The sequence below is a fragment of the Candoia aspera genome, chromosome 5, assembly GCF_035149785.1.
Source record: "Candoia aspera isolate rCanAsp1 chromosome 5, rCanAsp1.hap2, whole genome shotgun sequence".
Lineage (NCBI taxonomy): Eukaryota > Metazoa > Chordata > Lepidosauria > Squamata > Boidae > Candoia > Candoia aspera.
In genome coordinates this window covers 39,059,683-39,087,407 of record NC_086157.1, presented here as the reverse complement: position 1 = coordinate 39,087,407, position 27,725 = coordinate 39,059,683, and the positions used below count along the sequence as shown (strand labels likewise).

The window sequence follows — 27,725 nt, the reverse complement described above, 5'->3', positions numbered from 1 at the left end:
TAAGGACTATCATCTACAGGACCCAAGGAGTTAATTTTCTCAGTTACAGCCCCTCTTGTTTGGAAAGGTTTACCTCCTGAGATCAGGCTAGCCCCCATCTAAATGACTTTTAGGAAAGTTGTAAAAACTTAGAAGGACAGCTGGTATGAGTTGGGAGCCCCCATCCTAGATTGTGTTTGAATATTTTGTTACTCCTTGGTGGCCACCTTTTTCTTTGTAATTTTATTAGTAAGAGTTGTCCTTTCATGATATTGTTTTGCTATTTTAATTTTACTAAAAGAAGGCAATGTAAGATGCTCAGGCTCCCTCTAGACTAGGGTTTCTCAACCAGGGTTCCATGGAACCCTAGGGTTCTGTGAAAGGTCACTAGGGGTTCCCTGGCAGATCATGATTTATTTAAAAAATTATTTCAAATTCAGGCAAATTCACATTAAAGAGGCAAGTTTAATTCTTTATTTTTGGTTTAAGAACACTGTTAATGCATATATAGCAGCCTACACATGAAACAAATACAATAATTTTGTAACCTCTGGCCTATATTTGAGCCTGAATGTGCAAGGGTTCCCTGAGACCTGAAAAATATTTCAAGGGTTCCTGCAGGGTCAAAAGGTTGAGAAAGGCTGCTCTACACTGAAGCAGCATATAATAAATACTGCATAACAAAAGAATCAAGTCAGTGTTTAAATCTTAAGCATTTCTGAGTGAAATGAGTGGTGATTAAATTTGATATATAAATAAATTTATTTCTGCCCTTTCAGATCAGCGGGCCTTTTTTTGCTCTACCTTGAGCCTGGAATGTACATGTTCTGGGTTTTTACAGTTTTATCGGGTCTGAGTGGTGCACGTTCCTGCCCTATCAGTTGTGGCCCTTACACAATGCATACAGAGAAGGTATGAACCAAAATATATATCAAAAAGTATGAACTGGTCTCACAAAGGTTATTGTAGATGTTAATGAAAGTATGAATCTTACTGAAAAAATATGAAGTTGAAAGTTAGTGCTGAATGCGACAGAACAATGTATGATGAAAAGTCAAGTATGCGTAAGAATAAATGGAATGCTTACCAAGTGTTTAATTACTGAGCAGGGAATAAAATAGAGATCTACTATATCACTTTGGTTGTTTTTTTTGTGGAAGAATGATTTGTAGTGAAGGCAGAGTACATTGGTGGGATGTGAATATAAATGTACTTTTGTATGCAGATAGTCCCATGTTGTTGGCTGAGAACTTGAAAGATTTGCAGTGAATTTTAGATTGTGGGATGCAATGAGGAGTATGGATCTAAAAATTAATATATCAAATACCAAGATAGTTGTTTGACAGGGAAAAGGAGGTGACCATTTATACATAAATGGTGAAAAACTAGAGCGAGTGATGAATTTATATACATTGGTAGAGTATGTGAGAAATGGCAACATCTAAGATGTGCAAATGCTGGAAGAACAGTAGTAGACAGTGTTTTCTATTGTGAGGAATATTTGTTGAAAGAAATAAAAATGATGGTATATAAAAGTTTTCTTCTGCCCACTTCGTTATATTGAAGTGAAAGTTTGGTATATCAGGAAAAACATAAAAGCAAGTTGAATGGAGTAGGAATGGAGTACTTAAGCTTTAAAATAAAATTTGATTTGATTTGTTAAAACAAGAAAAAAAGGGTCAAGAAAGGGTGGGTGTTCAATCATCATCAGTTAAACACAAAAGAACTACTTTGAGGTGGTTTGTTCGTGTAGCTAGAATGAATAAGGATTGGATTGCAGGGCAAATATATAAAGGAAGAGTGAACGAGTTGAGAGGAAGGGAAAGACTGAGTTGTGGTTAGCTGAGCTGATGAGATCCTCAAAAAGAAAGGGGAGGTAAGTTCAAAGAGCAAAAGTCTATGAAACCATGTGTGAACATGGTGAAAGCAGCATTTTCTGCAAGCACTGAAAAATATGGGAAAAAATAGTGAATGGTGCTGGTATAAAGTTGATGTAGCTCTATTTCTTTTCCTTTGCTTATCTCATGCCTTTCATTTCTTTGGTTTACCATTTCTTACTTCCTTTCTGTGCTTTGCATTATGTTGCTTACCTAGAAAGGGAATTAGCATAAATTTCTGGTCTCTCTAAAACCTCTTACCAACTCTGCAAAAGTTTAGGTCCCTGGGCAAATTATACGTTTCAATTAATTCATAAGTAAACAGAAGTTGGCACAGGCTCTATATGGTCACGACACCTTTCTGCATATTTGAATGCAAGAGTCAACACTAACTTGAATAATCAATACATTCAAATTTGCAGAAAAATATGTTTATCTTTGTACCATGCACAGGTAGCTTTAGTTTCTGTTCAGAATTCAATGAAACAAAGAATTTGACTATGGGAGCCTGTGTGTGTATACAGCTGTATCAGGAGCTACGTATGTAAACCCTGCAACATGCTACTCAAGAGAATTAAGAGTCTTTGGTACATCAGTATACTTTATAATGAAAATGCTTTAAGGGCGTGCTTGATTGTAGTATAATGCTGCCCACACTGCCCACTTAAAACATGTTAATAAACATGAGTTCTAATTCTTTTAAGCAGGCAGGTTCCTATCATCAACCCTGCTTACAAATTATGATAAAGCAAAAGTCTTTTGACAGCAGTGAATGCTCCTTTTTAGTTCTTCCTGTCTTAACAATCCAATTTGTGTGGCATTATGTATAAACTAGGAACTCTAGCTGACATTTCCATAACAAGCCAATCATGGTTTGCTCCTGATGAATCTAACTAATGTAGCCAGTGTATATGAATCAGGTAATACCCTGGTAAGGGCATGCTGAGGTTTAAGGAAGACCAAAGTTCAAGAGATACCAGCACATTTATTGCCCAGTATGGTATACCATACCTAAAATTATAATCATTTAATCATTGCATCTTTAAAAAACATAGCAAAATATTAACAGAAAAAAGAAACATTAAAAATTCAGGAAATCGAAGCAAGGTCCAGTGCTAACATCATTATTATTGTTGATAACTCTATGGAGAGGAAATCAAAAGGGAAAGAAGGAATACTATTTGTTAAAATAAGTAGCAAAAATAAGTATTTCTATATTTACCATCTAGAAAGTTAGATGCTACAGATATGAATTACATGGAATGCCAATGAAACATACATTACAACTTTCTGGAATTTAGGTATAAGGCTGTCTCAACCTAGCAGGCATCAAACTCAAAACTAAGATTATAAGTAACAAAATAGTATGTATGTCATCCTTACCAAAAAGTTTTCTGTATCTAGAATGCCTTGCTGAAGGGTAACAACAGCACAAGGAAATTTGGATTGCATAGGGCACACACCCATAGTTTGCTTAACCCTAGTTTATTGTATAAGCTATAATGACTAGTTCATATAACAAAGCTAAAGCCAAACTAACTATATGTGGCTTAGTGTATAACCCAGTTATGGTGTCAGCTGACTCTCCACCCACTGCTGCCAAAGCTAGGGCTGGCTGGCTGGCTGGTAAGTGTCATCTAGTAGCTTAATCATTTTAGATCAAGATCTGGTAATAGCTTGTCCAGAGTTTCATCTTTAAGTGTGGTTTTTCTAAAACATTTTAACTTGTAAGAACAAGATTCTAGTCTTTAATGTTACATACATATAAAACAAAACTACTTCTAAATTGTATCATCACTTACAAATTTGGGTGACAAAATACACTTTTGCCCCAAACCTTTATTTGGAGAATAGTGACATACCTCTCACCATTCTGAACAAATAATTGTTATCCCAGCTAAGTTGCCCCAGCAAATGCCTCACTCAGGAAAGAACAGCTGATGAATTTTAAATATGTATACAATTTTAAGGGTGCGTTAGTACCAGCATGCTAGGTTAGGTACTTTTTCACAGACAGAAAAGTGGCATAAATAATGAGCTGTTATTTGTGATAATTTCTAAAACATTCAAACCCTGTACCTAAATAATATTTCAAGGAAAACAAAACTGAAATCACCCAAACTGAAAAGCTAGAATTAATAAAATGTGACTGGACAGCTGTCAAATGTCAAGCATAATTTGCTTAAAAAGTAACATTGGAAAATAGTTATAACTAATAATACTGATTATGAATATGATTACTGATTAAGGGCAGGAGCTAAAAGCCCACGCCAGCTTGTCAGAGCAAAATGCTATAAGCATTCAGGATTTCCTCTGGTAAGCATGATACCTAGTGAGCGGATCTCTGCTCAAGCAAAACTCCCTTCCCAGTTCTGGGAGCGATTCAAACATTTTTATCTTCTCCATATCCACGCCTTTCTTCTAACCTCTCTCTGCACGCCACACATTGCAGGAAGATTTTAATGATCATTAGAAATAATGGCTGGCTTGTAAGCTACCCAGAGCCATTTGGGAGAAGACTGCATGGATATTTCTCAAATACTGCAAATAAATAAATAAATACTGCGAATAAATACATACATACATACGTACTGCAAATAAATAAATAAATACTGCAAATAAATAAGCAAACCAAACCAGTGTTTGCAGATTAAAGGTTGATTAAAGGTTATTTAAGAAGTAACTAACCTCCAGTCTGTTGGAGTTATAGCATGCATTTCCTCTACTCATGTATGCACAGGGTGAAGTGAGTCTGTCCAACTCAAACATGACATTTAAATCATTCTGATGGGGGGAGAAGTGGCAACATGATGCCAATGATGCCAGTCTGCCTGTGGACTCCTCCCTTGGCACTCAGCAGACTCCTTGCCCTATCTGGCTTTGGGGATGTGTGTATGTTTTAAAAGAAAGCCAGATTTTAATATCGTTTATTTCCAAAAATGTCTCTGAACCTTAATGGCCCCAGGGGCATTCTCAGAAAATAAAAAGGGTCTGTGGCTGCAGGCCAATGCTTTGTTCTGAAGCATGTCCACCTACCCATAAAAACCAAGTCAGGTGGGGTAGTAGGGACAGCTCAGTGTGGTAGAGAGAGTCAGTAGTTGCCCTTTTATGACTAGCTACATTCTGATGCACCCCTTCCCTCCCATGGTGTCCATTATAGGGAGTAAGAACCCCCATTCAGGCTGCCATTAAGTGACAGCATCCATAACACACTATCAAATTTCCGATGTTCCAAATGTTCAACCAGCTATTAATATGGATTTTGATCCCTTTTTATACATACATATAGACATACAGTCAAACAATCTTAATCCATAATGTGTGAAGGGCCCTTAGAATAAGCTACTTTATTTTGGAAAATGTCCTCCCATTTGCAATTTTCAGAATTTAAGAAGAATTGTAAGACTTCTACACTGATTGCTTATATCCATTGAGAAAAGCAGCCATTCTATACAACTTCCTGCCTACACTACAAATAATGTTATTGTCAGAAACTGCTTTTTCAAGATAAAGTATGGTTAAAAATGCTTGAAGGTGCAGACTGACACCTATGATATTGGCCAGAGACTGTTCCTAACTCTGATGATGCCAAAACAACAATGTGTGTCATGACATAATGACACAAGCACCAGTATTTTGTACTTGCATCATGACATCACAAGCAAGTATATAAAGGCAGAGTTTTCACTGGGTGCACGGTTTGTTTCTTGTTCCTCTCACAAACACCTGTGGCTCACGTGCCTAAATTCAGAAACTTGTTTCAAATGCAGTGAATTTAAAAAGTAATGCAGGCATACAAGTTCAGCAAAAGGGCATACATAATAATAAATAAAAACTGGTCTGACAAAGTATTCCTGTACCTATTTTATACAACCTTTCTTTGAAACTGACATGAGACTGATATTTCTATGACAGACTATCTTTAGATCAAGTCATGATGAGGAACCTGCAAACACACTCAAAGCTGCTGAATCAAATTTAGTAAGTTGTCTAGGAAAAAGACAACCCTTAATTTCTGAACCAGAAATTTTTAACTTAGCAGTTTTTTTATACTGAGGGTTTTGTACCTTAGTATAGTGGGAACAGAAGCCCATTGTTTTCCTCTATTCTTCCAAGTGAGTGACAACAATTTCCAGGCCCTGCTGAAGAATCACTTAGTCAACCTGGATATTTTTCCCTTAACCAAAATCAACATTTTTCTTTCCTCTTACAAATTCCTTTCGTAACGCCTAGTTTATCTCTAAAAGTGCCAGTTCAAAACCTGACAAAAGATGCTATTCAACAGTTTATTGGAATTTGTCAGGGAAAACTGTCTAGGGAACATAATGGAATATTATTATAATAAAATACTTTTGTTCTAAACAAATACCAGTTGGAAGTGCATAGAAGTTACCCCATAGTATTTCAAATATCATTTTAGTCTCTCTCTGCTTTTATAGGTTGATAAGCATGAGGATACCCAAATGTTACGAGAACACACACTGCCCCATGAAAGTGATCTTAGAATAGAAAAGGCACTGAAGTAGTTTCCAGCTGTTTACAAATGACCTACCAAAAAATGGTAGGAAGTGGTTATGATCTATCACATCCCTCACATTGTTTTATGTTAATTAAAAGCTCCTGAATTAATGCAACATGTTAACATACATTAAGTGCTTCATGTGAACAAAAGGCATAGCTGTCAACTAAGTGCTGTAAATACTTAGATTTGTGAGCAACTTTCAGCTGGTATGAGAGAGAAGACATGTTAAGATATAAACACACTGCCCTAGTTTTGGACATAGTTATGAATTCCACATCATCAGTCCAAATTGCAAAGGCAGTCAGAGAAAGAATGAACCATATCAACACACAGCGTCTGTAGCAACAGTTGTGGAATCTTCAAATACATCTGGAAGAATAATGAAGTTCGATACATAACTGAGAAGGTAAATAGAAATAAAATGCAATCTAGTTTTTGAAGCGTATCTACATTTTTAAAAAGGGCTATTGATCACTCATGGCACCTGCTCAGTTGTAGACAAAAATGCTGACAGTTGATTCATACAACCAGAAGGTTCTGGGTAACCATTTGAAAAAGTTTCCTGGATCTTTATAGGCCAAAATAATTCAATCCTACACTATATAGATAATCTTTTAGGGTAAAGAAATACATCAACTTCTGTGGTGATGCAATTCTTATCCCATTTGCTATGAGGTTTATAAAATCATTCATTTGATACCATAAGATACAAAGCATGACAATAGTCCTAGAGAAATTGAATTAAGAATGCTAATTCATTTCACATATTCCAGCAAGGAATGAAAGGCGGTGTTATTCTCAAAGATTAGAAATTAAAGGCTCTATCATTTCTCTGGCCTAAAAATTGAAGACGCTATCATTCTCTGGATTATCCAATTCCTTTGAACATTAAGAACTCAATCAGTCTTCATATTAGGCTTATTCAAATCACCAATACTGAAATTGAATTCTTTGAAAACTTGTATAAGAACGATTCCAATAGATACAGTGGTGAACCCACAAGCCATCCCCAAGAAGTCGACGACACCAACATTACTCCATTCTCTGAACAAAATGGCTGAGGCCAGCAAGACAAGAGTGGTGAATACTACATAGTAAATGGCACCAAACACTGAGGAGTCAAAACATTCTAGTGCCTTATTGATGTACCTAAACTGAATTATTATACTACATCCCAATACTGCTAACAGAACCAAACAGAGATATAATGCTCTTTGACTTGATGGATTATTGTGAAAGATATCTTGAGCAGCCAGTCCAATTCCTTTTGTACTAGGCACAGTGAAACTTCCTAACAATGAGCAAATACTGATGTAAACCATAATGTTAGTGGGTCCATGAGCTGGTGCAATCCAAAAGATAAGTAGAAGCAGCATCAGAAGCACAATACAGAGGTAACCCACGAATACTGAAAAACAAAGAGAATATAATAGCATAATTAAGCTCTACCAAATGGTATTGTATGAAGACACTTCCATATTATATGGTGTATATACAAAATTCTGGAAATCACAATGATCCATACTGCATATTGTTTATATAGTGGACATTAACTCATACTGGCTTTAACCAGATAACCTTCCAAATTGTATTTTGCAGTAAACTTCTTCAGCTTTATAGCCTTTAGATTGCAATGCCCTTTATCTCCCAGCTGGCATGCCAGCGTAATGGGAACTGTACCTAACACATTTGAAAAGGTTTGGGTTTGGAAAGACTACCACCTGAAGGACTGTGAGGGTTATCCGCAGACACTCATTCCTTCTCTTGAGTCCTTGTTTCCCATCGGAATCAAACCATAATATGCAATCCTAATTTGTACTCCTGGTTTTGATAGTCTGTTGCTTGTGATCATGGCAAATTATGCTTTTGATTAAAAATAAATGTTCTTTCAAAATGCATATTTTTGTTTTCATGTAAATTGAGTACTGTGGAGCATATTTAAACCATATTCCATGTTATTCATCACGGGCTGCTCAGTCATCAGGCTTACTTAAGCCATTTAAGCTTGTGACCCATATCTTCTCGTACATCTGAAAACGTCTGAGAATGAAGCCATAAGTAACTAAGCATCGACCATGGCTTTATCTTTTTACTTCTTCAGGGAGACAAAACTCCAGTCCAGAGTTTGCATATTGTGCTATGTTAATCACAAACAGATTGCTAGTCATGCCTACTCTTGGAAGCAGTCAGTGGTTTGCTCACCACTGAATCAACTGTGTTGTAAATAGATCTTCTCCAATCTGGTCCATTTGGAGCTACAATTTCCAGAATTTCCAGCTATCATGGTCTTTGGCTAAGAATCTGGGGAGCAATCCCAAACACAACTGGAAAAGACCAATGGATTGCTTCTCAAGCGTACTCAAATAAATGCAAGAACAATACGTTCTCCTTTACTCTATGAATTCTAACAATTTTTACATCTAAAATCATTACTTTTAATTTCCAGCCTTCCTTGGGTGAAATTATACATTTATAGCACTTATTTGTAATCCCGAGTAATAAGGCTGCTTAAACTCCATTGACTGAAATTATGCAGAAGTACAACTAATTTCTTCTTTATTATCCAATGAACTATAGAAAAATCTTTACCTGGTAAGATAGCAAACTTATTTTAAGACCCATTCATTTTTTTCTTTAAATTTTATTTCTTATTTTTATGTTATTCTTGCCTTATTTTCAATAAGTCTAACTTATTTCCCAATCACTGGTAAAAAAAAAAAAAGTTATGCTTAGGATTGTGGAGCAAATGAGTTCCCATAATTAAAGATGAAAGAACAGGAAAGAATTGATGCGTTCCTTTCACAACACCAAACTGTTTGGCAACAATCACAAACTGAGCCAATAGCACATGTTGGAACAACTTACACTTCTTTACGTCTTTTTCTTGTGACACAGATTTACTTGGCAACATGGTTAATCCAAATCATTAAATACCTGGATTTGTAAGCTTTTCTTCAAGCTCAGCCTGAGTAGTGACACTTTCAGATTTCGGAGAATGAATGATGAGAACAACAGAACCTGCGCAGCTCAAGAGGCAGCCCAACTTGCCCAGAATGTTCAGTTTTTCTTTCAGTAGATAGGAAGCTAAAATGGACCTTAGAAAGAAAGGGTCAAAGAGAACATCTGAATCAAGTTTTCTGTGCTGTAAGGCACAAAGGAGAGTTCCAAAAATCAAAGTGGCAACCATGTGATCAAAGTCCTGATCCTTTTTAATGTGATGCACATAATCATGGATCATTCAGTTGTGGCCATCTTCTTGACTGTTCTGATCCCCCTGCGGATGTCCCTGCTGCAAATTAAGATATTATTCAACAACCTTTGTTTCAGAAGGTAGCTTTCTTTGTTGGTTTAAACCTTAGCAACTTTAAGATGTGTGGACTTCAACTCCCAGAATTCCCCAGCCAGTAACCTGGGACACATTTTAACATTTGAGTTTGGTCTGGCAAGTGGGAACGCAAAATAGGAAAGGCGTGCTTCCCTGCTGCATTTTGTATCAATGAAAGGCATCCTTTGACTGGATCTCTCCTGCAAATTACATGTGGGATTTTTTAAAGCTTGAGAACATTTCTTGCAGCTGCTCATATAGGATTTGTTTTCTTAATAGATCCACCATGAATGTGCAGCATCAGAGATGTGACACCTCTTTTAAAAACACCAACTGCCCTTGAGGCTCACTTCATGATGCTTTGGATAGAGAGAGGACAATGCCATGCGTGGCAAAAAAGCCCAACAGGATTATAATATCTGGATGGTAACCTAAAGATTTATTTGAGAAAGGACAGCTATCTGCCGCAAAGTCATAGAAATATCAGCCTGTCTTCTTTCTGTGACTTGCTGGGGATTAAATCAGTTTTTAGCCCTGGATACAATTTTACCTTTACCTTTTACAATTCCAGAACATGAACTTTCAAAAGTAACACCAGGAGAGCCACTTAACTAATTGAAAAATTCAAAGAATGCACCTCATTTAGATAGGATCTCTGAGAATCCAAGGACATTTTATTTGAGTAATTGAGTGGTCTAAGCACATTTACATCTCAGTATTAGAGGGCTGTAAACATCTGTCCAGGCTCACAGTAAACCTTTGAAAATGGCTTTCTTTGCGCAAAAAAAAAAAAAAAAGCTTTATCTGCACATTTCAGAGAGTAGAAAGGAACCTAAAAAAATTCACAACTGGTATCTCTTCCTTAAAATAAGGATCAAAAGGGAAGATAGGAAAAAAAAACACTAGGTCATTTTCAATGCAAATTAATAGAGCAGAGAAAAAAATTAAATACTTATTGGCAGTGACAGTAATAAAAACCAGTAATGGCAATTGAACGCAGCTGTGTAGAAGACAGGTACCCAGATGGATAGTCTGATCTGAAGGAGAAAAAAAAAAGCCGAACAGAAAAAATCCTTACCCGAATGGAACTCCAAGTGCTCCAAGCGGAGTCACCAGAACAGTAGGAACTGCAGTATAAGCTAAGAAATTCCCAATCTGGCCAAGCGCCACTGTGGGAAAAAAAACAAATATGTGAATAGAAAACAAAACAAAACATTTCATTATTTTTGGAATGCTTGATTTAGACTGCAGGGTTTCAGCACTCTATTGCTTTATTACTTCACTGTTTGGCAGCTTTATTGTTTATGATTTGCCATCTTATTTTAACCTGCTGTGAGTTTTTCCAGCTGCATTTTAATTAATTAATAGAATTGTACCTTATATTCATGGGCAGGGAAACTAGTAAATAGCAAGGAGCGGATACTCTTTTTTAGCTTTCAGGGGCAGAAAGAGGAGGCAGAAAGAATGATGGCCCTGTCATTAAAGCAATAACCACTGTATTTCTGTATCTAAATCACAACACTACTGATACCACCCCCCAAAACTAGACAATGGCTGAGTGTTAGCTGGCTAATGATCCAGTAAATCTGGATTTTCAGAAGGGAAAAGTTGAGCACCCATAGCTCTGGAACTTAGAGGCAACAAAGCTGTATCTAGGGCACTCTGATTTTCCTTCTGGGCCTAGATATTTTTCAGACCCTGATAAGCCAGAGGGACAGTGGGGAAATGAAGATGTTGGGAAGCTGCAGCCATTCTCAGTGCTTCACATGCAAGTAACATCAAGACTGACATCAGCAGAACAACGTGGAAGGCTTCTGGACTCTGACCTCAGGCATGCAAATGACACAGATTTAGCTATTTTGCACCAGTCTCATCATGAGGCAAATAACATACTGCAGGTAATTCCTGCCATTGGTATGATGATGTCATAATGTGTGTGACATCATGTATCATTCCGCAGATGCCAACGGCTACTATTTCTTTCCCACAAAATCTCGTTGACTATTCTCAGACCTCACTAAACTGTTTATTTTGGATACAGATTTCCATTTTCTATTTCTGCAAACTTTGGTGCCTCCGCCTGGTAAATAATCCTGAATAGTGTCAGTGTAGATGATACTGAACTAAAATGACTACGCTCTGCATTGGTATAAAGTAGCTCAGTGGGTTTTGGGCTAGCTGAACATCGCATTTCCTAGCATCATATTTCAGCCTTTCCTAACCCGGTGTTTTCCAGGCGTGTCTGGATTACAATTTTGGGGTGTTTCTAACCTGCAAGGCAACACTGATTGGAAAACTTAGACAACTGGAATTCCAGTGTATCTGGAGGTCAGCAAATTGGTGAAGACTGCCATAATGTCATCAACTGAACCAAAAGGAATTACAAGCAATCTAAATTGCCACACTCTGGGGTTTTGTTTTGTTTTTTTGCTCTTTTCACATCAGTCCCATTCCAGATGACAGCACTTAAATAACCTTGGCTGGAAAACCAGTTTTAATATTGCTGTTTAATAAATTACATGGACAAATTCATAAAAGGAGTTGAATTTAATTTGAGAGAAACTGCCTTTTTTATTCCTGAAAATTTGACTGCAGAACTATAAATATTAAGAAAAAAAAGATATGCCAATTCATTTTTGTGTCTACCAAGGAGATGATTTCAGGTATGTATGTATGTATGTATCTATAAATAAATAAATACATTCTAATCTGACCTCCTCCAGTCTGGCTCCCTCCAGGTGTGTTTGAAAATTACTCCCATAAATTATCACCCAATACATCTGGAATCATGCAGATTTTGACTCCGTCCTCTAGACATCCCTGGATAAAAACAATTTTGTACTTCAGCTATGTTGACTGAGAGGACTATACAGTTTGGCCAGGGCCACCATAGTCTATGGTGTGGAATGAATGAATGAGTTGCCAGCAAGAAAAACACCAGTGAAACACTATCCTCATATCAAAATATGCTAGACTAAGCATGACAGCAGCTTTCCTTCAAGTAGAGCACTCAGCTATATTGGACTAGATTTCTGACCATCACTGCTGATCATATGCCTAAGAATTGTTGTCCAACACATCTGTGTAGAATAGTACACTTCCCCAAGATAGTGTTAAGATATAAAATTGTTCAAATATAGAAGGTATACTTACTTGCAATAGTACCTGACCACCATACTATATCAGTTAAATATGAAGTCCCTGGATAAGTGAAGAATCAAAAATAGATCATCAAATTTAAATAATAATAATAATAATAATAATAATAATAAATTTTATAGATACAATTTTCCACAGCTTCAACCATATGTTAACTCTATCACTACTCACCTTATACAACTAATTATTTAGCTAAAGTATATGAAGCAATTCAAACCTTTGTTGTATAACCATGTGAATCTGTATTATTTTATATAGTTTGCTTCTAATGAATCAATCAATATCACTGGTATGATTATTAGTAATCCAACTATTAAGAAAATGGATATGCATTCTCCCCTCTAAATCACATTATTGGGATTAAAGTATTCGGAAAACCAAAAAAAAAAAAAAGATTCCTGAAATTGTTCTTGAGTATCATTATGGCGCCTCATCAAATGAAATATGGATATAAACAGATACACACATATAGTATGCCTTCAATATTCATGAAAAGGCTGAATTTGAATTGTTCAAAAATGCATAGATATTTTGTTTCTTGTAGAATTTAACATAACCATTATACCTGCTTTTATGATCTGAAATATATTTTATAATCTTTGTAGGCCTTTTTGGGAGTTAATCTATTCTTGTATTCTACAGATTTGGATAAAAATGAAAATGGAGATGATGGTAGAAACAAGCACATCTGCCTAACTTTCCATTTTGCATCTCAGTCTTTGCTGCCTAATCAGGACCCAACTTCTATCTTTTATCCAAAATTTGCATTGTGGAGGAATTCAGTATTTGAGTAGTAAAAATAGCAAATTACAAGTATTCGGTATAGAAAAGCATGAAGCCCAATGCTTTGTTTTATCGCACTAATGTGAACAGCCATCTCTTCATTGTAAAGTTGACATTTTTAATGTTAGTCTAACATGTTTTCCCCTCTCTGTCAAGACACCAGGACAAGTCATCCAATGGATGGAGAGTTAGAACATACAATCGAAAGTATTTGTTCACTCATTGGATAATTAACCTGAGGAATTTATTACTATAGGATATGGTAATAGCCACTAACTTGACTGGCTTTAAAAGGAAGCTGAAGACGTGTATGGAGAATAGACCTATTAAGTCTTGAAGACTCAGTGTTCATGGTGGGTGGGAGGGAGCTGCTTCCCAATTCCAAATGCAAGCAAATAACAGTGAGAAAGGGGGGTGTTTCCAAGTTCTGCTTGCAAAGCCCAGAGGAATCTGGTTGGTCTCTGTAAGAAACAAAATGCTGGATTAAGTTTCAATCCAGTAGGTTGTTCTTATGTTCTTGTTAGTCTCCAAATTATATTTCTTTTTTAAAAAGCCTGACAAAAACTTATGCATATAAATATTATTTCCCATATAATCTTCAAAAGAGAACAAAAACAATGACAAGTGAGCATAAGGCTTTTTAAAAAATCCTTCTACTTTTTAGTTCAAAATTGTTTACACAAAGCAAAATTCATGACAAGTAAGTGATTGTGGAAAATGCAAACTAGACATGCTAGACAACTACAGAACACTGTCAGCTGGTCAGGATGGAGCTTCGAATAATTAGCTTCTGTGCACAAATCAGGTGAAATGGATTTCTGAAGCAAACAATCAGAGATCTTTTTACAAAGAGTACTTTTTCCCCCTCTTTTAAATTGCTGTTTCATAGAATAGCTACCCTTAGATCTCATTTGCTAAGAGGGGAAGACTTTCAAGGATAGACATCTGAACAAAAAAACCCTCAACTACAACTTTATATTGCCCAACGTGTTTGACATTGTATCTATATATAATGCCACTAATTAATTTTTGGAAATGGCACATGCATGTCCACAAGAGTTAACAAAGCAGGAACAACAGAGATGGTGCTGCATGTGTGGGCCAAATTTGACATTGCTCTTCTATCTCATTTTCCTGGAGGACTCATAGCTGCTTAACTGTAAAATAAGTACTAATCTGGGTTTAGATTACAAGATGGATGTGGTTAAAAGTTGTTTATATCACAGTATAACTAGTGGTTAAGATACTCTTCCTTGACCACAATTTAATCTATAGCTTGTGACAAGTCAGTAATCAAACCAAAACATGGCTTCAAATGTTATGCCAATCAGGTCAGTATATAAGGTTTATTTTTGAGAACTTAAAAATTACTCAGTATGTAAAATGTTGTAATAGCCCCTGCCAATAAATAAATAATCAAGGTCCTGTGTATATCAACAGTTCACAGGCCACCATGTAGTCCATGTGGTAGGCATAGATTGTAGAGCATATTACACCATATTCTCTTCCAAAGAAAGTAGAAAATATTTCTCAGATAGTTTAATTACTCTTAATTCCTTTGTTCTTCCCAGGAACACAAGGCAGCATAAATCTAGATTTGAACCTGGATCTTCCTGCTGTTAATACAATAAATACCTGAATACACATATTCCTACTACATTTGAATAGTCATTTCAGTGTGCATCCAACTATATTTCTTAAGTAATGCAATGCAAAAAAATTTCTGTATTCAGAGGCATAATAATTTATATTTGCAGTTCCTTATGCAAGCATGGAAATTGTTCTGTGTATCAATCACCTTCTCTAGAATGGAACAAGCACATTGCGTAGCAATTCCTTGTATTAGCAAAGTCTACTAGTAAATAAAACTGGTATTGCAGTTTTGAGACCAAAAGTATACTGCAACTGCCTGTGATATTTTCACACTCCTCATGATCAAAATAACTTGCCAATGAATTCTAAGGATTTGCTATTTGTCAATAATAAGAATTCATGGCAACTTGATAAAAAAAATATGGCAAAGTTATGATGATACTTCTGTTACTTTGAATACAAATTACTCTCTAATTTGGAGAGAGACCTTTCAAAATAAGTTACTACGTTGTTGTTTGAACATTTATTAATCTCAAGCAATCAAATAGCTGGATTTTAGAGATTAATATCGTGGTGTATATGTAAATAGCTAGAGCCAATAGGGGGATCAGGGAAATATTCAATACTGTTGAGCAGTGTTTCTCAACCTTGGCCACTTGAAGATGTGTTGACTTCAACTTCAAGTGGCTAAGGTCGAGAAACACTGCTGTAGAATCTTACAGTAGGACTTCTCTGGGGCGCAGAGCTGAATAGCCTTGTAACAGAGCTGGGAACAGACTGAATGCAAGAATTCCCCCAAGGACCAGCTTTGGCATGCAACAGCTTATATTAGAAATGCCAGTACCATCTTTTTGCCTATATCTGATTTCAGCGTATAGCTGCTATTAACTTTAGGCACTTCTATAAAAATATATAGTCTTTCCTCAGTGAATGAGCTTACTGCACAAAAATGGCCCGTTAACAGAAATGCAGTTAAAGGTGGATTTCAGGGCTTGCATGCTTTGTACTGACAGCAGAATTAATGATTACCAAAGAGCAGTGCAAATGGCTATAGAGCCCTATGGGAGCACTGCATGAAGTGTGTGTTTTGCTAATACAAAGTCCTCCGTATGCCACTTGACAAACCATTTCGAAACTGTGATCCGATCTACATAATGCATCAAGTGACATGATAGTATCCTGTGCTTTTGGCCTAGTGTTTTATATGAATCCAGTTTATAAATGTAGTTTAAATTACAGGAAGGCAGAATCCAGGTAAATGTCTTCACAGTAATGCCAATGTGAAAATGGAATCAATTACCCCAGAGAGGTGGTGGGTTTCCATTCACTGCATGTATTCAAGCAGAACCTGGGTAGCCTTCTGCCTAGGGTGCTTTCTTTAGGATTCCTGCATGGATTAGATTTGACAGTCTAAACCAGTGTTTCTCAAACTAGTCAACTTTAAGACGTATGGATTTCAACTTCCAGAATTCCCATGGCTGTCTGGGGAAGTCTGGGAGTTGAAGCCACAAGTCTTAATGTTGACTACTTTCAGAAATGCTGGTCTAAATGGTCTCATCCAAACTCTGTGATTCTATAAGAAACCCCTCAATGCTAATTTATTTTAGAAAGCATAAACTCAGATTATAAGTGCAAAGTGCAAACTCATCTGAGTCTGTAATATGCTAAACTGCAAACTTCATCTGAGTGTGTAATATGCTATAGCATCTGCCAGAATAAGGGACAAATCTCACTAGTAATTCTTGAAGAGGCTGCCTGAACCCCCAGCCAGACAACTGGGAGATTTTCTTTAGCATTCATGCTCAGTTATAATCCTTTGCAAGTCAAGTATCTACACTCATCATGCAGACATAAAAGCGCTGACTTTTGAAAGAGTAATATGATTACAGAGATCATAACAAACTTGAATAAGAAAACAACAATAAAGCGGGGTGGGGGGGGAGTGGCTGGATTGGATTGCTGAAGGGTTAGCCACTGCCTCCACCTCCTGGAGGAAGATCGCAAGCTGTATTTCCAACATGCTCATGCTAAATTCTTAGGTTTGATACTGCCTAAAGCCAAAAATAATGCCTTGGGAGGTTCAAAGGTTAGGGGGAAACAACTGAATTTGTCCTCTAGCATGGAATGCAGCAGTCTGTTTTAAGGCAGCCTTCCCCAACTTAGCGCCCGGACTGAGAATTCTGGGAGTTGTAGTCCGACAACCCTGGGGGTACTGGGTTGGTCGGAGAAGGCAGTCGTGAGGCCTTGATTTGCTAGATGTTTCGCTTATTCGCTCCCGGAGGGTGACCTCCGGGCAGGGAAGCAGGGGCTCCCGGAGAGGCGGCGTACAAAAGCCGGGTGGGCTCGGCCAAGTGGGAGGAGATCACGAAGAGGATGCTAGCTGTTGCAAAGGCATCCCAGTGTTTCTGCTGCAGCCCGAAGCATAGAGAGGGACGGGGAGCAGGGGGAGCAGGCCCGGGGAAGCCCCCTACCTCGTCCTCTTGCCCGCACGATTCCTTTTTTCTGCAGCACGAACGTGGAGCCATTGACCAGGCTGGACACCACAGCCACGCTCAAGCCCAGAGAGACCGCAGCGGGGCCGGGATTCGGCGAGCCCCCGTCTCCTGCAGCCACTGCTGCGCCGACAGTCATCCTCATGCCCGGGCGGCGGTGCCAGCACCAAGGACGCCCAGCTGCTCGGCCAGCTTCCTCTCTCCTCTTTCGCCTAAGCCAGCCAGGAACCGGCAGCGGCTCTGCGGGATCCGCCCTGAACCACAAACTCCTCCCCCAGCGCCGGCTGCTCCTGCTGCTGCTCCTGCCGCCGCCGCCGCCGCGATCTCAGCGCCCTCTGGCAGCAGAAGCCCCGCAGTAAAACTGAGGGGCCTGTGCCCCCGGCGGGCTCTGCCCTGACAGCCAAGGGAGGCGGGAGGAGAACAGAGAGCGGGCAGGGGACTCGGTCCGTTTTTAGCATCAGCAGCCCCTCGCAAGAATAGTCTGGTCAGAAAACGGCGCGGCGATGCGAGTGAGTAAGTGGCCCGGGCTCTGCACCATGACATCATGGCCTTGCACCATGACGTCATGCCCATGCAGGCTGGTGGCGTCACTCAGAGCATAGAATATTGTTACGGGCTGGAGCCAGTGCTCTTTTAGCGCAGGGATGCAATCCTCGCACGCAAAGTGAATCTTTTTTATAGGGAGTTTCATGTTTTAAAAGCTCAATTCTTTGCAGGTTTTTCTCCCCCAGACATCAGGTCCCATGAAGACGAGGCTTACTTCCAGGAAACAGTTTAACAATTTTAGAAGACGAATTGAAAGACGTTTAAAAACTCATTAAGCCAAAAGAACCTTGTTCTGCTTCAGCTTCAAATTATAAAGTCATAGAAGTTTTCCCTGAGCTGGTGAGCATATTCCAGCGAATCAACCCATATCGCCTTGCCTAAAATATGTTCTACTGATCTTAAATATACGTACATAAGTAGCAGAGGGCAATGGATACAATTTTGTTTTGTTTGTAAAGGTTATCTGATATTTTCATTTGAAGAATGAGACCCTGTCTCCACTCCACCTATCAACATTCACCAGGGCTACAGGCAGATTTTTCACAAAAAGCCTTTTATCTTGAACTTTGGGGGAAGGAGAGATATATAATACACCATTTTCCTTCATTTATCCTTAAGTAGTGATTGAGCATTTATAAAATATGAGCATGAAAATAACTCTTATTTAAAAAAAAGAATTTAAAATGGTGATGTATCATTTACTGTAACTAAAAATCCAAATTTGGATTTTCTGCATTGGGCCAATTCAGAAGATGCAAGGTTTTATTTCTGTTCACTTCTAATCTGAAACAATCCAGTCTACACACAAAAAACTATGGCTAAATGACGATGCAGTAGAAATGTCTGTTAATTATAAAGGAATCCCAAACTTTTACTACATTTCTTTAAAACCCTACTTAGAATCATAGTGGGTAAGGGCTGGATGGAGACTTGGACCATGTATTCTCCAGGAGTTCCAGAAGTTTCCTAAGACCTGGCCCTGGTCCCAGGCCTGGGGTTAGGGTGGTTGTGGAGCCCTTGTGGAGTCTTTTTGAATGCTATTGTTATTTTGTCCAGGTGGTTGTGTTTTTAACTGTGTTTCTGAATTATGTATTTGAAATACTGTAAGCCACCCAGAGTCTTTGCAGAGTTGGGCAGCCTTAAAAATCCAATCGATCAAAAAAGCACCCCCCAAGCCCACCGTAGGAATCCATTGATATAGCATCCCTGACTGATAACCACCTGAGCCTTAATTTAAACACCTCCAATGTAGGAGAGTCCAGTATCTTACCTTGAACTTGAGAAATGAATAGTCCCATCTAGCAAAAAAAGTTTTAAGCTCTTATAATGTCCAGACAAAATGGTTTATTTTAGACCACTTAGTTTAGACAAATGTGTCTAAGCTAGAACTACAGGAAATGCCCCTTAATAAGCAAAAAACAAATACCTGTATAAATCTACCCTTCTTTGTTCATATGATTAACATTCTCAACTCTTCTGCTCCTGCTATTTTTTTTCCTGTTGTCTTTTCACTTTTTTATTATATCAAACAAATAAACAGAATGAATGAATGAATGAATGAATGAATGAATGAATGAATATATATATATATATATATATATATATATATATATATTGATTATCAATATACTATGATCTGAAAATTAATAATCATAAATAAATGGAGGAAGGAAGCCAGCAAACCAGCCCGGGAAATTATGTTATGAAGAGAATACCACCACCACCACTCAGATTTGACCATATTGCTCAAATATCTACCTCCTTGCCTCTTCATTGGGGAAAAATATGTACTGAGTTGTGACAAAACCCACATGTGCAGTGTCTTTGAGACAAGAAATTAAAATATTCATCACCCAATGGAGTGATGAAAATGGGGTTTCGGCAAGAAGACTTGTATTAGCATAATACAGTATCTGATTATCCTTTCATTGGGAAGGGAAATTTTGTGGAGTCCTTGGTGCTCTCTGAGCTTGTTTACTTGCAGACATTTCATTACCTGACTATGTAACATCATCAGTGCTAGTGAGTGTGGGGTTTGCCCCCAGTTTATATACATTAGCTTGCCCTGCCAGTGTTGGGGGGTGTGTGGTTTTCTCCTTGGTAGTTCCTTGATTAGGGTATTGTCTTCTGCTTGCTTGTTTGTTTATAAACCCTGCTTATCTGGGTATTGGCTGCTGGAGATGATGTGTTCAGGTGTTTTTGTTTCCTTCTTAGCTTTTCTATTGTCTCTTTTGAATAGTGTATAAATGTGATTTATCTCTATGTGTCTGTTGATGGCTGATTTGTCTGAATTGCAAGCTTCCAGGAATTCCCTAGCATTTTTGGATTTAGCTTGGTTTCGGATGCTCAGTTTCCCGGCTGAAACTATCGCTGAGTCTGTCCATGTGTTGTGAGATTAAGGAGTTTTCATTGTGTCTTCTGACTGCTGGTTGGTGTTCATGGATGTGCTCTGCTAGTCTTCTGCCTGCCTGTCCTACATAGTGGCTGTTACAGTCCTTACACTATAGTAGATGATGACTGTTTTTCCTCTTGGGCTACTGGTGTCCTGTTTAGACTATGAGGTGGCCAGACAGGGTTATTATCAAAAACACTCTTTATTAATGTAACTATTTACAGTAAGTAAGTCTTTATGATCAAGAGGTAGACTGGTTCCAATCAAGACCACCCAGGCAACAATGGAAGAATTGGCGAGGCTGCAGAATCACACTGTGGCAAAAACGCAGGGCAGGATTCGCTGACCGTAGCTGTGAGACTAGATGACTCTATGGAATGTGGCAAGGCTGGAACTGAAGGCGAGAGTCCACAATCTGGAACACCAACCAAACTGGGCTGGCCTGTGGAGGCTAGGCTGGGCTTGACTGGATATTCTAGGCTAGGCTGAGAACTGGAAGCAAGGTGGGACTGGGCTGGGGACTCAAGGCAAGGCTGCGGGCTTGAAGCAAGACTGGACTGGATTAGAATTCCTAGGCAAGGCTGGAAACTAGGAGCTTGATGAAACTGGACTAGAGACTCTGGATGAGGCTGGAAGCTGGGAGCACGATAAAGCTGGACTGGAGCTTCTGAATGAGGCTAGGAGCTGGAAGCATGGATGGAAGTGCGCCTGGAATGCACAGAATGGCGGCGGTGAGGTCCGAAGCTGGACGCAAGGCTGAGGTTGCTGGATTCAGCAGGGAGAAGATCCTCTGTGGCAGCGGGTGCAGGATACAGGTCCTCTTCGGTAGGAAATTCAGGCGCTGATTCCTCTCTGGCTATAGACGAGGTTTCCGACACAGGTAAGGACTCTTCCGCTGGGGCTGTGAGCTCAAAGGATCGGTTGTCTCCGGCAGCTTGCTCTTCGCGCGTCTGCCTTTTATGTCGATCCCTTGTGCGCCTGTTCCTTCCTGCAGCCAATCACGCTGCTTTCTCCTTTGCGTGCTTTTCAGCACGTCTTTTGCACGCGCTGATTGGAGGATTCAAATCCTCCTCCAAAGACTGACCAACCAGCGTCTGTGACTTTTCCCATGCTGCTGAGTCACTTCTGGGTTTTGCTTTCCTGGCTTCTGCCTGGTAAGTTTCTGTTTCCCCCTCTGAGTCAGAAAGAGTTTTGTTTCCTGAGTCGGGGTGGCTGGAATCTCACAACTGGATCTTTTGGTTTGCTTAAGATGTTTTGGAGGGCTTTAATTGGTTTGGGTGCTATAATAAAACAAAAATTCACAAGGGAAGAAGAAAACAACAACACACTACCCTTCCTGGATATCCTCATCAGCAGAGGAGACGACAGCAAATTAGAAACCAAGTCTACCAAAAAACAACCCACACTAATCAAGTGCTCCATTACCTAAGCAACAACCCAACCTCCCACAAGAGTAGCTGTGTAAGAACATTATTCAGATGAGCACAAACATACTGCAGCATCCCAGAACACCAGAAGGAAACAGACTGCCTATATAGCATCTTCCAACAAAATGGATACCCACGCAACTTTATCAAAAGTGCCTGACCACTCAACCCAGTACAGCACAACCAACACACGCTATGAAAAGAACAACACTGCCATACATCAGAAATGTCTCAGAAACAACCAGCAGACTATTACAACCACATGGCATCACCGTAGCACAAAAAACAACTATATCTACAGTATATCGCACGTGCACACACACGGTGACAGAGAGACATCTTTTCAGATGTCCATTCTAGACTTTGGGATGCATAAATTGCATCAGACAGTTGACTACTCTTCTGTCACCTGAACAGAAATTCTTCAAGGGAAGATTAAGACGGTGTCTCCAGTTCCACTTTACCCTGGCAGAGTCACGTCCTACAATGCCTGTTTTTGTCCTTGGCCCATAGAAAATTATTCTCATCTCCTCTTCCTAATCAGCTTTAACATGATTCTGAAATGTATATTGCTTTTATTCATTGCAGTGTCTGGAGAATAATGCCTATATATTTGGTTGTTTATGGTTTCTTTATTTAATTTAATCCTTTTATTGGTATTTTAGTAGGGAATGGGGTTACATGTTGGCTTCACTGATTTGACGATTGTAAAAGGGTTGGTTTTCTTAGGTTGCAATGTTTGTTTTTAGAATTTCATTGTGTGAAGATTTGTATTATGGGCTGCCTTCAATATTCTGATATTTTACTTGTTTTGAATTGTTTGCTCTATGCCTTGTGTGCCATGATAATCAAGTGGGCTTTTGTTGCTTATTTGCCAGTTTGCTTATATTTGTTGATTTCAGATGTTTCCCAACCCAGTAAGTTCCCTGGCACCTGGTCAGTTTCTGTTACCCAACCATAAAGAACCTAGCCAGAGCACAGTCATGGGCAGCTGTACCTCCCTCCTCTCTGGGGCTATTTCTGCTTTGATGTCTTCTCTTTCATTTATTTCACATTATTTTAGCTCAGCAGCTGTTCAAATAGGGTGCAGGTGGATAGGTCGACCACCGCAAAGTCCTGAAGTGAGGCCTGCCTCTTCCTGCTACAGTGCTCTGATTGGTGGATGTTTCCCTGCTGGCTAGAGGCAAGTGGAAAGGGCATGATAGCAAAGCCAGAGGAGGAATCCATTCATCTTGCCTATAACGATGAGTACACTCATAAAGCAGGACAACCATATTCAGCAGTGACTAGGAACGCATGTAATAGAAGCCGTGTGGAAGGAACACATACCACAGGGGAAACCCCTGTGCTCCTCCCTCCATTCAAAAGGGTCTCCATTACTTCAAAGAAGGTGGCAACATGGGAGAAGAAGAAGAAGAAGAATTGGAAAAGAGCATCAGAGGGCAGAAAGAAAAAAGAGGTCCCAAGGGGATGCTAGGAACATTGAAAGGCAGAGGGGAGGGTCCACAGCAGCAGAAGGACAATGGCTTTGGCAAGGATTGTCAATGAAAGTGGTAAACTTCAGAAGTTACCAACCTAGTCAGCGGAGTGAAGACCACTTATAGTAGAAAAAAAGCCCAGGGTGCTGGATCCCCTGCCCAGGAGAATTTCAGAGCGCTGACAACATTAGAGCAAAGCTCATGAGGTTGGCAAATGCACAAAGAATAATAAGTAGCTATACAGTGGAGACCTTTGCATTAAGTATTCCACTTAAGACAGAAACCTTTATTGTACAACAAATATTTTGATGTAATTTACTGTTGTTCAGTAATGTTATATTCAGCTTAGGATGTAAAATCTAAGCAATCTTACGTTTATTAACATTGACATTTCTAATCATGGTTAACACTGATGTAATACCATTTTCCCCCTATCTTTAAAGATCTAAGTTATATAAGCATTAGAGTTTTAATAATCTCTAGTCAATATGGTATAGATACCACTGTATTGAAATAATATAATGTATTATGCATGTCTTATAATAATATAATAAAATAATTTTTTAAAAAGAGCAAAACTCTTCCATGTTGTAACTTAAAGCTGTTTAAAAGCTAGACTGGGCTCAGAATCTTGTATTTTTTTTCCTATTCCTAGCAGTTTATAAAGATAGTCAACAACCAGCTCTTGCAGAACAATGGTGGATAACATGTACTTTTGTAAGAAACAAATATCTGGAAGATACAATATGCACATAGTTTGAAAATTCAAATTATTCTCATTGCATAACTAGCTTATAAATTTATCCAAATTATTCACTTACACTAGGGATAAAAGATTGTTTTTTGTTTGCTTGTTTTGTCTTTATAGTTTTGAAAGTACACAACATAATTACATTTTAAATGCAATAATTTAACCAATGGAGTCCCAGAAGTAAAATTATCCCTTATCCTTAGAGAAGGACAGAAGTTCTTCTTTTGATAATCATTTATTTTTCCTTCTTTATTTAGCTATTTCTGTACCACTCCCCATTAAAATAATTCTATAAGTAGTTTATGATTAAGAGTTGAAATTACAGTTAAAATCAAAATGTTTAAACAATAAAAACTCACAGTAAGACCTAACGTAACAGTAACAAGGTAAAAGCAACAATAAAGATAATTAAAAATGATAGACGCATCATTATTAGGAAGTCTGGGAGAATTTCATTGTGTTTACTTGACATCAAGAAGACAACAAGGATGGCATCAGGCATGCTTCACCTGGGAGAGAACTGCAAAATTGGAAGGTCACTTTTAAAAAGGCCACTTCTGAGTAGTAACTCACCACATCTCAGCATGGTAGGTCCCTGGAGCAGGCCTTCTAAAGATGATGTCAGGAGAACATGTGAGAAGTGTCATTATTTCAGAAACTGCAGTCCCAAGCTGTAAAGAACTTTATAGATAAAATAATATTGTAGAGATTGGATAGGTTAATACAATCTTTACATATCCATAATAAGTTAATACAATTGCAGGGCTTGGATAGGTTAGCATCATCTTTTAGATAAACAAGTTTCAAACTGTGTGAGTCAGGGGTACACAACTTGTGGCCCCTGAGGAATGAAGGAGGAAATTATTAAATACAAGGGGAGTTATATCAATTACATTTAAATGGAATTAAATCCAATTTAATTATGTTTTGTTTAGGAATGCAGTCTTAGCACATAAGCGTAGGGCTGAAAAAACATTTGTATCTTTATGGCATCCTAAGTTTGAACTGAGCTCAAAACTATACCATCACGTGAAGTCTAAATTCATGACTTACTTGAATGGTTGGAAGATATCTCAGGATACATACATTTGATGAAGTGGACCATCACTTCCCATGGATTCTTTTGTGTGTATGCACCTTCAAATCAGTCTTGACTCCTGGCAATTGTCTGGACAAGTCCCTGCAGTTTTGTTGGCAAGATTTTTGGAAGAGGTTTGCCACTGCTTCCTTCCAAAGGAATGAGAGAAAGTGACTGGTCCAAAGTCACCCAGCTTGCTTTTTGCAGGACTAGAACTTGCTGTGTCTCAGTTTCTAGCCTGGTACCTTAACCACTACACCAAACTGGCCTTTAGAAGTCACAGCATTCACATGCTGGATTTACCCATTGTGCAAAGTTGTGATTTTCCAAATAAACTATGATTGGCTGGGTTTGCACAATACATGGAGCCATAAACCATAATTTACATATCACAGTGGTTGAGTTGATCAATCGCACTAAGCCAACACCCCCCACCCCAGGTTCCAGTATTTGGAAATCACCCATCCTTGGTTTATTTTTCAGTGTCTTTGTTGTATGTACCTACTAAGATAATTTCTCCTGGTTGAAGTAATTCAGAGGGAAAACTCTAAGCCAATAGAAAATGAACCACGGGTCTCTGTCTGGTTTATTTTAATAGGAAGGAGTCATTGGACTAAATTCACTGATGTAGCTGCTGGAAAATAATCCCACATGGATGGATGGCAGATACAGAGCTCAGGGGAGAGGAGTCATTGAGATTATTAGGAACAAAATGGTGTTTGGTGCATTTGTGTTGTTGGAATACACTCATTTTGTAATGTTCAACAGTTTTGCTGTGAAATTAGGTACAAGTACCCTTCATATAGTAAAATTATAGTGAGAAGTAATCACTGCCTCCCAATCTGAAGGAACAAGTCTTGCACATGGACTGGGTGCAGTTCCACACAGGTCCACCACACAATTCCAGGTCTTCAGAGGGTCACATTCAGGGAAGAGGTGAGCTAAATGTATATATAATGGTTGTATAATGGATTATTATATGGTTTATAATATCTAAGAACACAGATATGCTCAATCCATCAATATCAAAAGAACTCAGGCAAATATGATTTTATGGCTTTACGTCCAAGTTATTTTCTTCTCTGTGTGTGTTAGCCCTTCAGGGTATCCCAGACAAGAAGCGCAACAATGAATATTAGCTCTATCTTTATTTTAAGGTTACTGTATTGTGATTCCTTTATTGTAAGGAATCTTGCAAGTCTAAAAGTATTTCTTCCTTCCTTTCCTTTTACTCTCCAGAAAACCAGTGAGGGTCCCTTCTGAGTCTCTTCCAGTGCTGCTTTTCTTTCTGCGGGCTGAGATACCTCTTGCATGACAGTTGTCTAGTCTGTGGCTCTTCCTCCTGCCTCCCAAGGTCATTCCCACATACCATTACAGTCTGTTAGCAGAAGTTATGGCCATGGAGCTGTGGAGATGCAGCTGAAGTGCTTTTGAGGGCATTTCCACACAGCCACTGGCCCTGCTGCTCTTACTCTGTGCTGCAGTTTAATGGCACATAATGCTCTATCTGAGGCCTGGATGGCTGAGGAAGGGGCTGGGGGACTGAAAGGACAGTCTGCCCACGGCAGAAGAGTAGCAAATGTAGTGCTCCACTCAATATCTCACTTTCCTTTCCTTGCTACCTTTGTTTTCTCAGCAAGGAAAAGACAATATGAGTGTGTGTGAGGGAGATAGGGTGGCAAGCTGCTATGGCACTTTCCCACTCTTGCCAGTGGGCAATTTATTTATTTATTTCATTGATTTATATGGCTACCCACTTCACAAATGGGATTCTGGGTGGCTAACAATACATTAAAAATAAATACAAAAAAAACACCAAACAAAACAAAACCTAACAGAAAGGCCAGTGGGTTGGAACCAGTCTAATCTTGGGGGGGGGGCATGGTGTTCCAGAAGGCAGGTGTTACAACAGAAAATGCCTGTTTCCCCAGGCCCATTAGATGATATTCTTTAATTGAGGGGACTCAGACCGTGTCCCTCTTGTCAGACCTGGTGGGACAGGTAGAAACAACTCATCTCAGTGTTGCTCTGTAGTAGGAAATAATTCAATTGTTACTTGGTTAGTTTTTTAACTCCCATGCAGAAAAGGATTTAAGGTGACTCCTTAAACTGCTCTGAGGAAGGTCCTAGATATAAGTTCATTTTTCTTTAATAATATGCTTTTAGTTAGTTGTTTAAGCTGTAGGTTGCTCAAGAAAGATATGAATACTATTGCTCATCTAAAGGGAATATAATATTGAAAATGTTGGCCAGCTATCTGTATCAAGCTGCATTTTTAATCGTAAAAACAATTCTGCTTTATAGTACACCCAATATCCTAATA

The 27,725-nt window shown here is 38.7% G+C and overlaps 1 protein-coding gene across 1 annotated transcript; it reads right to left on the bottom strand.

The window, feature by feature from the left end:
- Window positions 1-5,720: 5,720 nt before the first annotated feature.
- On the bottom strand, window positions 5,721-17,904 carry NIPA1 (NIPA magnesium transporter 1). Its single transcript, XM_063305011.1, has 5 exons — window positions 17,710-17,904; window positions 12,857-12,904; window positions 10,782-10,872; window positions 9,313-9,473; window positions 5,721-7,786 (listed from the first exon to the last, which is right to left on the bottom strand). The coding sequence occupies exons 1-5, from the start codon at window positions 17,873-17,875 to the stop codon at window positions 7,275-7,277; spliced, it is 978 nt and encodes a 325-aa protein (XP_063161081.1). The 5' UTR covers window positions 17,876-17,904; the 3' UTR covers window positions 5,721-7,274.
- Between the last annotated feature and the right edge of the window lie 9,821 nt (window positions 17,905-27,725).

Bases quoted from the DNA above. Each gene is read 5' to 3' on its own strand.
- NIPA1 (XM_063305011.1), bottom strand. From the start codon at position 17,875: ATGAGGATGACTGTCGGCGCAGCAGTGGCTGCAGGAGACGGGGGCTCG. The intron at 12,905-17,709 runs GTAGGGGGCTTC...TCACTTATCCAG, and splicing joins CGTGCGGGCAAGAGGACGAG to GGACTTCATATTTAACTGAT. The intron at 9,474-10,781 runs GTAAGGATTTTT...TTTCTTTCTAAG, and splicing joins GCACTTGGAGTTCCATTCGG to GTCCATTTTAGCTTCCTATC.